The sequence below is a fragment of the Cynoglossus semilaevis genome, chromosome 15 (assembly GCF_000523025.1).
Source record: "Cynoglossus semilaevis isolate Cse_v1.0 chromosome 15, Cse_v1.0, whole genome shotgun sequence".
NCBI lineage: Eukaryota > Metazoa > Chordata > Actinopteri > Pleuronectiformes > Cynoglossidae > Cynoglossus > Cynoglossus semilaevis.
Window position 1 is genome coordinate 7,474,397 of NC_024321.1, and position 11,659 is coordinate 7,486,055.

Consider the following 11,659-nt stretch of genomic DNA (forward strand, 5'->3'; position numbering starts at 1 on the left):
TAGCCTTACCATCGTGAAAATATGCACGATATTTCAGGCATTTCGCCATTTTTTAGGCATTTCGGGGACTATTTATTTTAATGGATATTTTCACGATGGTAAGGCATGTTTTTGGGCATGTGATATGGTGAAGATTTTGATGAAAGTTTTTTAAAATAGTATCTTTTCTGCATGTTTTTCATCAAATAAAAACATTTTGAAAAAAAATTTTAACTTGTGCATGTCTTTTGGTGAGATGGTAAAAATTTTTGATGAAAATGTTTTGATAAAAATGCTCAAAATTTAATCTTTTTTTTTAAAAAATTGGGAATTTTTCATTAAAATTCTATTCCACTAGTGGTCAGATGGTGAAGATTTCAATGATTTTTTTTGTTAAAATTTTATTTTCACATCTTGTGTTCAGATGGTGAAAAATTTTGAAGAAAATGTTTGGAAAAAATTCTCAAAATTTAATCTTTTCTGCATGTTTCTCATCAAATAAAAACACTGGAAACATTTTTTGAATTTTTAAAAAAAATATTTGGTAAAATTATTTTCGCATGTCTCATCAGATGGTAAAAAATCTTGATGAAAATGTTTGAAAAAAAATTAAATATTTCATCTTTTCTGCATGTTTCTCATTAAACTAGGGCTTTTCAAAAATATTTTGGAAAAACATTTTTTAGAATTTTTTGTTAAAATTTTATTCTTGCATTTCTTATAGTCATAAGGTGAAATTTTGATGAAATCTTTTTCAAAAGTTTTACCTTTTTCTGCGTGTTTCTCATCAAATTAGGGCATTTCGAAAAAATGTTTGGAAAAATTTTATGGGGGGAATTTTCGGTAAAATTTGATTTTCGCATGTGTTGTAGTCTGATGATGAAAAATTTTGATGAAAATCTTTGAAAAAAAAAAATCAAAATGTCATCTTTTCTGCATGTTTCTCATGAGATTAGAGAGTTTAAAAAAAGACTTTTGTAAAATCCGACTCGCGTGTCATGGTAAAATTTTATTTTCACATGTCTTGTGGTCAGATGGTGGAAAAGTTTGATGAAAATCTTTGGGAATAAAAATTCAACATTTTATCTTTTCTGTAGGTTTCTCATCAAATTAGAGTATTTTGAAAATTTGGGGAAATTGTTTTGGAATTTTTCAGTAATATTTTATTAATTTTATAAATTTATTGTCTTGTGGTCAGATGTTGAAAACTTTTTATAAATGGTTTTTTACATTTTAAAAAAAGTTTGGAAAATTGTTTTTTGGGAATTTGCCGTTTTGTGTGTCATGTGGTCAGATAGTGAAAAATTTTGCTGATTTTTTTTCTTCAAACTTTGATCTTTTCTGCATGTTTCTCATTAAATTAGGGCATTGTGAGAAATATTTTAGAAAAAAATATATGTTTTAATTATTCAGTAAAATCCTAATTTCACATCATATCAGATGTTAAAAAAAATTAATTTCATTTATTTTTTGCACATTTCTCATCAAATAAGAGCATTTTTAAACTTTTTTGAAAACTTTTTTTTAACCTTGGTAAAATCTTGATTTTGTGTCATGTCACCAGATTGTCAAAAATTTTGAAAATGTTTGAATAAATTTCTTTTTTTTTTCCTGCATGTTTCTTATCAAATTAGAGCATTTTGATAATTATTTTCTAAAATCCAAATTTTATATTTCATGTGGTCAGATGGTGAAAAGGTTTGATAAAAGTTTTTGTAAAATTTTGTATCTTCTCTGCATTTTTCTCATCAAATTTGAACATTGAGTAATTTCCTAGATTTTTTTGTTTTTGTTTCGATAGTCCTAATTTCGTATGTCAGGATTTTCAGAATGTTTTCCTTTCAGCATATTTTTCATCAAGTTAGAGCAATTAAACAGTTTCTCAGAATCCTAATTTAGTGTCATCTTTGGTTTACGATAGAATTATAAAATGTTGTCGAATTTCCTTTCTAAATTTTATCTCATCTGCACGTTTCTCATCAGTGTTTTGACAAATTTATCTGTCTTTTGTGTAAAGATAATCCAAAGGATGACAGTATACCTTTGTGTGTGTGTGTGTGTTTGTCTGTGCATGTGCAAAGCTCACCGCTTCCATGGCTCAGGCGTCAGCTTCCACAGCCCCTGTCAAAACCATCCCTGTGAGGAAGAGGTGTCAGATCTGTCCCTCCAAAGACTGTATAACGCGCATCTGCCGTGGCTTCGAGAATTACATATGCACAGGCTGCGCACTGTGCACACAAAATTATAATCATCCTTGCAGACATAAGAAAATAACAGTTAGTCATGTTTAACAAGAGTCAGAGCCAAAAGAGAGGAAGAAGAAATGGGGGAAAAAAGGAGAACAATTCAGTAGTTTAGTGCCTTTTATTAGACATAAGGAGACGATACAAAACATCCACCACTCAATATTCTGTATCCTTCATATACACATCGCTCCCCATCAGACCTTCATAAGTTTTTTTTTTTTTTTTTAAATCAAGGATATTCTGCTTTAAACACGCACAAGGAATGTTGTATGTATGTTAACTACATCAAATGGTTTTTGAGCCAGGAGTGGAATTAAGGAGTCATTCAAGTTTTGGAATTTGCATGTTAAAAAAAACAAAAGAACAAAGAAACAATGGATAAAGGGAAAAGGCAATCAACCATACACACAAATATATGTTTAACCATGTTTCCCCAGTGGTCCTGAAATAACTTGTGCAATTGAGAGTGAATTAGTCAACACTAAAGTTAGTTTTAACTAAACACTAAGTTTGGCAAAAAAGGAGTTGAATGAGTATCTGTCAGGAAAGGATTGTTGGAAAACTTCAGTTGTTTCATTTTCCTCTACAATTTCCCAAATGAAACTTAGGACAAACCCGTCTTTGAACTTCAACATCCTCAGTTTTCCTTCATAGTTTTCTTTCTGTGTGTTTTGTTCCTATCCTCTATTTTCTTGAACTGGAATAAGTCTATTTGTGGAATCATTTTTTGTACTGTCACCTGAATCCAAACCCACCCACAATATCCCTCCCTAGATTTTTCCCAAAAAAAAGTGCTAATTCTGCCTTTGCCCTTTTCCAAATCGCACTGGAATGAACAGCTAAACTCAACAGATGTGTCTGAAAGGCCTCGACTGAAGCCGAGAGGAGGAAGAGGTGCACAAGATTTATATAGGGTAACCTTCCAAGCTGACTACTGATGTACCGCCAAGCTTTTCAGCCAAGTTACGCCGCTCCTTGAGGTCTTCAAGGCCGTTCACCTGCCACTCATGCTTGATACCTGGACATGAAACATTAAGAATGAGATGTTATGCATGTTATGCCACTTGTAAACAAAATCATTAAAATAAAACAAATGCTATCGTGGTTAGCACCTGCACAATGTTTTCTTGAACCAAATGTGACCAGATCCCAAAAAACAATGGTTTCTGCCAGTTGAACTTTGGTGTAGTTTACCATGTGTGTTTCATAAGAACAAACACCATCTTACAAAACTAAAACTTAGAGTCTTCACAAATCTGTCTAATAAGATGTAGACCTTGTCTCGTGGCTTTGTGGTTTGGTAATATATAATAAATTGAATGCTTTTTTAAAGTCAATCACAAAATCAGGATTTAAACATGACTAGTGCAAAGCTGAAGTTGTTATAAGCATGATGCTTTACATCAGGGGTCTCAGACTCGCGGCCCGGGGGCCAGGTGCGGCCAACAGTACAATATGTTGTGGCCCCTCACCTTAAAAGAAAGGTATAATATCAGTGTGGCCCGCGGAGAAAGTGGGCTTCCGAAGAGCCAATCAGCAAGCTCCCGCGCGCCGTCCCTTGTCGTGGCTAGGCTAGGCTAGGCTACACCAGCTTCGTGCACTTCAGGCTTGCAACAACAGCACGGCGTGTAATGAACAGCCAGACAGCAGTCGCCTTTGCGCTTGCCCTCTATCGTGCTTTCTACCACGAATGTCATGATGAAGCGCAAAAAGAACGGCGACTGTTACCGGGTTGTTTATCGTGTACGCTGCTGTTACAGGTAGAAGCGTGTGACGGTGCATCTGTAGCTGCTCTGACACTCCCCGACCGGCGTCTCTCGCTCTGGCTCGAGAGCGGGAAGCGCTCTCCTGGTTAAAGGACGCTCCGTCACAAACCGGAAATGACGCCAGGGGCAGCGCTGCCTATGACAACGTGAGAGCATTCTCCACAAAACTTGTGTTATTGAAAGCCCAGCTCTCTCAGACAAACCATTGCCATTTCCCAGCATGCAAGACACTCGTGGATGCAGGCACACCATTCAGAGAGAAATATGTTGATGATATTTTGAAGCTACAGAAGCTACACAAGACTTCAAGACGCACAGAGACACTTTTCAAATTTTTGCGGATCCCTTTACCTTTGATGTGCAAGATGTCCCTCCTGTGTTTCAAATGGAGCTCATTGACCTGCAATGCAACTCTGACCTCAAAGCCAAGTTAAGGGAGATGAGTGGAAAAGCAGACAAGCATGGGCAATTTTTGAGAGAATTGCCCCCCAACTTGCCTGAGCTGAACTTCAATAAGTCCAAGTACAGGTCTTAGACTTACTGATGATCATCTTCAAGCCATACTGAGGGTCTCAACTGCTTCCTCTCTCAAGCCAAATGTGGTTCAGATTTGTGAAAAGAAGCGCTGTCAAGTATCTGGCAGCAAGCAGTAGGCAAGAGGAGCCATGTTCAGAAGAACCGTTCATGATTTTCACTCAATGTTCAAAACACTCCATGTTCAGAAGAAATCATTAAAACTGTTAACATTTGAGGACTTTTTTTAAAAAACTTTATTGTAGAATCCCTTACGCGGCCCACCCTCACCCAGACTCTGCCTCCAGTGGCCCCCAGGTAAATTGAGTTTGAGACCCCTGCTTTACATCATCATCGTTGTTGTTGTTAATGAGGACACAGAGCAGTTTTTTAACTGATATTTGAATGTTTTCAATTTTGTATTAACAAAATTTGATTAATCCCCCTTTGTTAAGAAACAAATAAAAACTCAAATTTAAAATGACTTACCATCAAATTTTTTCTTGATGGCTTCTTTTGAACTGGCATAGACCATCTTGCTTTTCAAATTAGCACTGTCTGGAGCCCTGCAACAAAAACAACAAAACTGTATTGCAATGGTCATGAACATTCATAACTCCCCACTGTTTAACTACAGTCGCACTGACCAGAAGATAAAGACCAGATCCTCCTTCTTCATTTCTTTGGTCTCGTAGGTGGCATCATACAGGGCGTAGCGACAATCATCTGGGGGCAGCATCTTCACAAAGTGCAGGTATGGGTCCTTGACATTCTTTCCCACTTCACCCTGCAGGATCTCCTCATTTTCAGCCACAATAATGTTCTTCATGTCATCGCTCAGACGGAACAGGACGGCCTTCTTTCTCTTCTTTTTTTCCTCCTCATCTGCTTGAGCCTTGCGCACCTTCATGTCATTAAAGATGGAAACTACTACATCTGTGACTTTCACACCGGAAGTCTGTGAAGATAGTTTTTTGCAAAGAGTTAATGTGGTAAATTTATAGTCATGTTAAAAATTCCCTTTGCCCATTTATTGAGCAACAAATGTTAAAGCCTAGTTTTTTTTTTACTTTACACACATTGGATAGCTCAAAAACAAATAAAGGTCTTGAGCCTCAGAGTCATTTGTTTGTTTGTTTTTTCAAAAGAAAAAACCTCCACAGCATTTGTTTCTGGGAAATCAGGCTCCACTTAATTTGGTGGTCAACTGGCAGCACTGTTACACTGATTTTCCATGAAACGCAAGTGCACTGTGCAGACTAGGTTCGTTAACATTTACTTGGTTTTAAAGATCCTGAGTTATAAAGTTTGTTATGAATCTCTGTCATACTCAGGGACAAAATACTGAAATAAAAATATTTTATTTTTAAATATTTTATTTTGCCATAAGGTTTTAGAACTTTACTGTTTTAATGCAAATCTGTGGTTTGTGGTGAATCTAACTGGTCAGTTTGGAGGGAAATCTAAATTCTGAAGATTTCAGTGGAATGAAATAAGTTTCTGTATCAGTAAATATCGTGTGGTGGCTGAACTGTACCTTAGAATTAACAGCTTAATCTTTACAGCAATTTTTAGGCTTAAACAAAATGGTAGTTACTGCGGTTAACAGACTAGTTGTGATCTGCTCTGAGAACAGGAAGTCACACAGGAAGAAACAGCAAAATGGCCTCAGAGCGCAGCATGTGACTATCACACAGTCATCAGAAGCGTTTTTGGTAAGAGTGACAGGACAGTAGATTTGCAATACATAGATGTGACCATGAAAGACAAAGTTGGTGCATTGTGATTTGTTAATGATCTCTCCTGCCCACACTTCATTCAGGGCAAACGTTTTATCACATTTTAAATTTATGAGGTCTGATTATTAAAACGCAGAAGAGTAGGAATAAAATATGTGGCCTTTGAAAAGCCAAAGTCCACTGCAAATGTGTGCGAGGGCATGGCCAGCAGGTACTAAAAAAAAAAAAAAAAAAAAAAAAAAAAATTCATGAGCGCTTTGGACAAACAAAAACTTGATGTGTGTCTCTTTGGACCATATAGATGACCATGTGGTTAAGGGTGCAGTCAGGAGTTATGTGTTTCAGCACAGAGATCGAGCACAGACAATGGCGCCTCTGTTGAACTATAGAACACCAGTCACACCACTGAGTCAGAACTGCTCCACAAACTCATTCAGGTCTTCTGATTCTTGTTTGAGGCATTCAACAGGAAAATGAAGTCTCAGGGGGAAAGGGACAAAAACTGCAAACAGCAGGCAACATGTCAATGGAGGAAAAGAGCGAAACAATGAAAGGGAAATAATGGAGCAGGAAAGATGGGAGACGGAACTCAACTGTAAAGCAGCACAAGCAGACCCTGTGTGTTTGCTCAGGGCGTGAGGCCTGTGCCAGATTACAGTCAATTTAAGTGTAATAATTAACCAGAAATTACTTACTCACTTCCCTAAGCTACCCATCAAGAAGTATAGATTTAAACCAAGTTTTCTTTCAAAGTCCCTGGGACATTTGCCATATTTTTAAAACACATTCTCACATGAAACTGTTGTCTCAGTCAACTGCTGAGAGTGAAACTGAGAAATAAAGGCCAGATTATTCACATTTTGACAGTCAGGCATGGATTCATCACCCAAGAATCATCACCCTAGAGTGTTTCTCTACTTGGTTCGACAGTTTTTCTTTGTCTACCAAGATAAGATTTTGTTGTTGTTGCAGCAGCCGGAGAATCACCATGGTGATTCCAGAGCGCTCACCTTATCTAATCAGACACACGGATTCTTTTCTTTACAGGAGTCAAGGTTCAAGTGACTCAACTGAGTCACAGTCTTGATTAAGGCTGATTTATCATTTTTGCAATTAGGCTTAGTTACTAAAATGAAAAAAAAAAAAAAACTCAAAATCTGTCATATGTTGTACATTTTAACTGAAAGAAATACATGGATAAAGAAAATCTTTGATACAGTTCTGTAAAACGGCGTTCAGAATTATTCAGTTGGACCACAAGGGGGAGCCGACATTTACTATGAATACCAGAATATAGTGTTAAAATAGGTTCACAAATTTAAACCTTGCTCTATATTTCTCTGTATGAAAGCTTCGGGTGGCAAACCAAATGCAGTTAAGACAGAGGGGCATAAGACACAATGTGTTTTGTTTATTTCAATGCGCATTACATTACAAGTGTCGATGTCAGAGTTTATTAGTTTAATAAAGCGGAATAAGGATTATTTAAAAACTAGCGACATTTATTGAGCCTAATCTCACTGGCAAACACTGGTTTTACCTACAAAAAACACAAGTCATAGGGGAAAGGAAAGTTGCGCTGCTGGAAGATAAAGCTGATGTCAGATTTTTAATGGTACAGACAGTAAATACTACAACAGTATTGCTGTGACAAAATGAACCGAGGGCGTGTTCAACTGATTTAATGTTAATAAATAAATAAATAATTCAGTATAAATGTTGCATACGGGTTGTTTTAGGTGACGTGTCCGAGACTAAGGGGTTTGCATTATCATTAGAAAAAGTGTCCATAATAATAAGAATTCTAATGGCCATTTGGATTGATCCAACAATAGAGCATAGTTCTCGCTTCCGTCATTTCCGTCGAATGGGTATGAATTAATTTATTATCGGAGGGGGTAATACGTTAATCGTCCTCTCGAGGAATCCTGTGAAAATCTAATAATGTGAAGAGACAATTAGTCTAAACCGCTTCGCCAATTACAAGCGTGAATAACGAAAAATATGCAGGACATCGACGGTAGCCCGTTAACTGCAGCTAACGGATCCAAACAAGCCTTTCATAACGCAGACAATATGGTCAAAAATATTACCAAAATCCGTTTATACGCGCGGCAGGTTACTAACGTCCTAAATGACACCGAAATAAATGTTAAAACAGAAACGTTATACCACAGAAACAAACGGAGAGGTTCTTTGCACCAATTTCAGGGTGGGGCCATGAATGCAGCACATGTGAGCGCTAGCTTGCTATATAAGGAAAAACTGTGCCCAAACGCACCATTCGTCAATTCATACATTAGCTCACACTGCGCCATTCAACGAAAAGACGCAGTACTTACAAAATTAACACAAACTGTGGGCTTTGACCCAATTTTGAACCACGTAATTTTGTGGTTCATGTGCAATTATCAGCAAAGGAAACAGTGTAGAGACAAAGAACTGGAAATCACAGCAAGCGGCCACAACGGATGTCTCTGACGCTTCGCTAACAATAGCGGTAGCTAAGCTCGGCCCTGAGGCGCTGCTGCACCTGCCAGCTCCGCGCTGTTCTCCCGGGTACCAGAGACACGCACACTAAAACACAATGACATTTTCTACACATACATCCTTAACGCAAAACACAGTGTCGATATGCGTACAACGCGAACGATCATTTAAACGGCTTTATTTTTTTAAGAGAGAAACCAGATGAAATAGCGCCACTGGCGTGGTACCGTTACCTGGTTCACAGAATTTCACCCAGTGACGCTAACTAATTTAAACGACTCACTCCCCCTCTGTCTCTGACGGCGAGGATATAAACTAGCCTACGCTAACGGACACTCCGGAAAGGAGGAGAGCAGAACTAGAACGCGACCTGTTCTGTAATTTTTGCAAATAAATCACATTTAATCTATAAACCACACGTTCACAGCAGCACTGAAACATAATTTGACATGTTCAAACGGTTGAACTTACCATAGCTTTAAGTGAGTGCGATCAGTGCCGGGCTGAGACTGAATGGACTGTGGCAGTGAACCGTCGCTCGCGTTCATCCACTGCATACGTAACGTGAACGCGCCCATCAAAGCGCGATCACGCCACGTAAATTGCGTGTTGGGTTGCGCGCGTCTGCTGACTGACTGTTGTTTCCTGCCTAGTTGTCATTGCATATAAAGCAACCTTCAACCTTAAAATGTAATCTAACTCATCATTAACTATTCTCTGAGGCCAGTGCTTAACAGAAAAAAGTGTGGTTATACGTCAAAGTAAATCAAATTTAAACGACACTGACACCGCACAGTAAATCCTATTACTTGTTTTTATCATATATATACCGTGTAAAGTGTAGTTATGGTAAAAGGTATGTGACAGAAGATTGAACATAGCACTATTACTTAACACAGTGCCTTCATTTAGTCAGATTACATACTTCAACTTTCAACAGGACCATGCAACAAACCTGCATATGGAAATATCTATCAAAATCAAAAAGCTACTAAACCAAATCTGTTAACGACCTCTGAGGCTTCAATCTGGTTCCCATATAAGGACCGAGTTTATGTTGGTGGTGTTTCTTTTATTAAGAGCTGTTGTGGTGTATAAAACGGGGAATAATATATGTTTTGAAGCACAAATATACTCTATATATGGATGGATGGATGTATATATTCGTCAAGTGTGTGTATATATGTATATACACAGAGGCAAGTATATATATGTGTGTGTGTGAGAGAGAGAGATATTTGAGCGTCCCTTTTAATATTTGAACATGTGCTATTAATGACTGCACCAATGGCGCTGTGGCTGATGAATAAATAAAGTGTCTGCTCTGTTTTGACCGACATTCAGCTGCTCGCCAGGCGCAAAGCAGTTTTCAAGAAGGGAGGAAATGCTCTGCCCTGTATCCTCTACCTCCTCCCGCCCTCTTGCCTATTCCTCCTCCCCAGCGGTTTTTGTTGAACTCACTTCCTAATATGGAAGTGAATGGCGAGCAAGCGACCAGTGAACGCGCATCGCTCTCACAATGATGGGAGCGAGAGAGGAAGGGAGAGAGAAACAAAGAGAGAGAGAAAGAGGAAGAGGCGGGGGTGGGCCGCGCGACGCCGATTACCATATAAGGAAAGAAGGGACACGAAATTCACGACAGCGTAGTTTTGTATAGAAAGACTGAGTAAGAGAGAAAGAGATGGGGTGGGGGTTAGACAGAGGAAGCCAGTGTGAGGATGAGAAACAGTGTCAGACTTCAGGCAGAGGAAGGGAGAGCAGCTGAGTCCACAATATTTCTACACAGAAAAATAACGAGCGCGTGCTCACACACGCACACACGTTCTAGACAGTAGAATGGTCCACTCATTCATTCATTTATCGAATAAAAGGTTACCAGTCTAGATTTGTTTGTATTTTTAAGTTTTAAGTACTAAAAGAATTGACAAATGTGAGTATCACTAAAAGAAAAATATAAATGATACAATGAGAGAATAATTGTGACTGTAATTGTATTTTCCAAGCTAATAATATCTATAGTATATCTACTGTATACATCTATTAAAAAAAAATCTATCTAAAAAAATTCCAAAGATCTACTAAGCTAATTACTTCATCTTGAGTCACTCAAATCCTTCCAGCCAAAAAGCTGTCGCTGGGTAAGAGCGAGGTACACCATGGACAGTTGTCCAGTCGTGGTCTTTGCTCCCATTTGACAGGTTACAATAAGAGAATCAAACATGTAAACAACCAAATGAATGGTGTCTGACCCGCATACTCAACTTTCACTAACAATTTCCTGCTTCTCATCTGTGACAAATGAGCATGGCAGAAAAAAAACGTGAATCCTGTTTCTGTTATTTTGCCCTGTGACATATTTATGCTCTTTGATTCTGCATACTTTCATGAAGTGGAAGGATTTCACATATGTTTTCTAAGGTAGAGTGCCAATCCTAACAGTCCAAAGGGTTAAAACACAGACATTTCATCCCTCCAATACAGGCCAGATTTAGCGACAGACAACTATTCAGATACATGTCCATACCTATTGACATTTACGAGTTTTCAAATAATGTGAGGAAAATAGAAGAACTCAGAGAAACGCATACCGACTGAACTGGTGATCTAGACTAGACCGGCAGTGTAACTGTCCTGTGTAAAAGACAGAAATGAACACATTAGAGACTGATCATGTCATACATCCCTAATAAGGCTCATGTTGCACAGCACTTGGAATGGTATTTTGATTGTCGGAAGAGAAATCTAACTTGTTTTTTTTAAACAATACCTCATATCTTTAGTCTGTACTGCACAGTCTAGGAATGATCACAACAGTCATTGATAAAGTACAGCACACCTTTATTCACTTTTGGAAATAGCAGTGTGCAAAGACAAAGTTAAGTGCAAAAGTATGTGCTTGTGTTTTGTTGAGGCTTACGCTACTTAA

General features: G+C 38.0%; 1 protein-coding gene across 1 annotated transcript; it reads right to left on the reverse strand.

Moving 5' to 3' along the window:
- Nucleotides 1-2,324: 2,324 nt before the first annotated feature.
- cfl1 (cofilin 1) lies at nucleotides 2,325-9,360 on the reverse strand. The gene is made up of 4 exons (XM_008326703.3): nucleotides 9,205-9,360; nucleotides 5,152-5,462; nucleotides 4,994-5,070; nucleotides 2,325-3,243 (listed from the first exon to the last, which is right to left on the reverse strand). The coding sequence occupies exons 1-4, from the start codon at nucleotides 9,205-9,207 to the stop codon at nucleotides 3,131-3,133; spliced, it is 504 nt and encodes a 167-aa protein (XP_008324925.1). The 5' UTR covers nucleotides 9,208-9,360; the 3' UTR covers nucleotides 2,325-3,130.
- Between the last annotated feature and the right edge of the window lie 2,299 nt (nucleotides 9,361-11,659).

Coding starts and splice junctions, on each gene's coding strand:
- cfl1 (XM_008326703.3), bottom strand. Junction 5,071..5,151: donor GATCTGGTCTTTATCTTCTG/GTCAGTGCGACT, acceptor TTTTTGTTGCAG/GGCTCCAGACAGTGCTAATT. Junction 3,244..4,993: donor CATCAAGAAAAAATTTGATG/GTAAGTCATTTT, acceptor TTTCATGTCCAG/GTATCAAGCATGAGTGGCAG.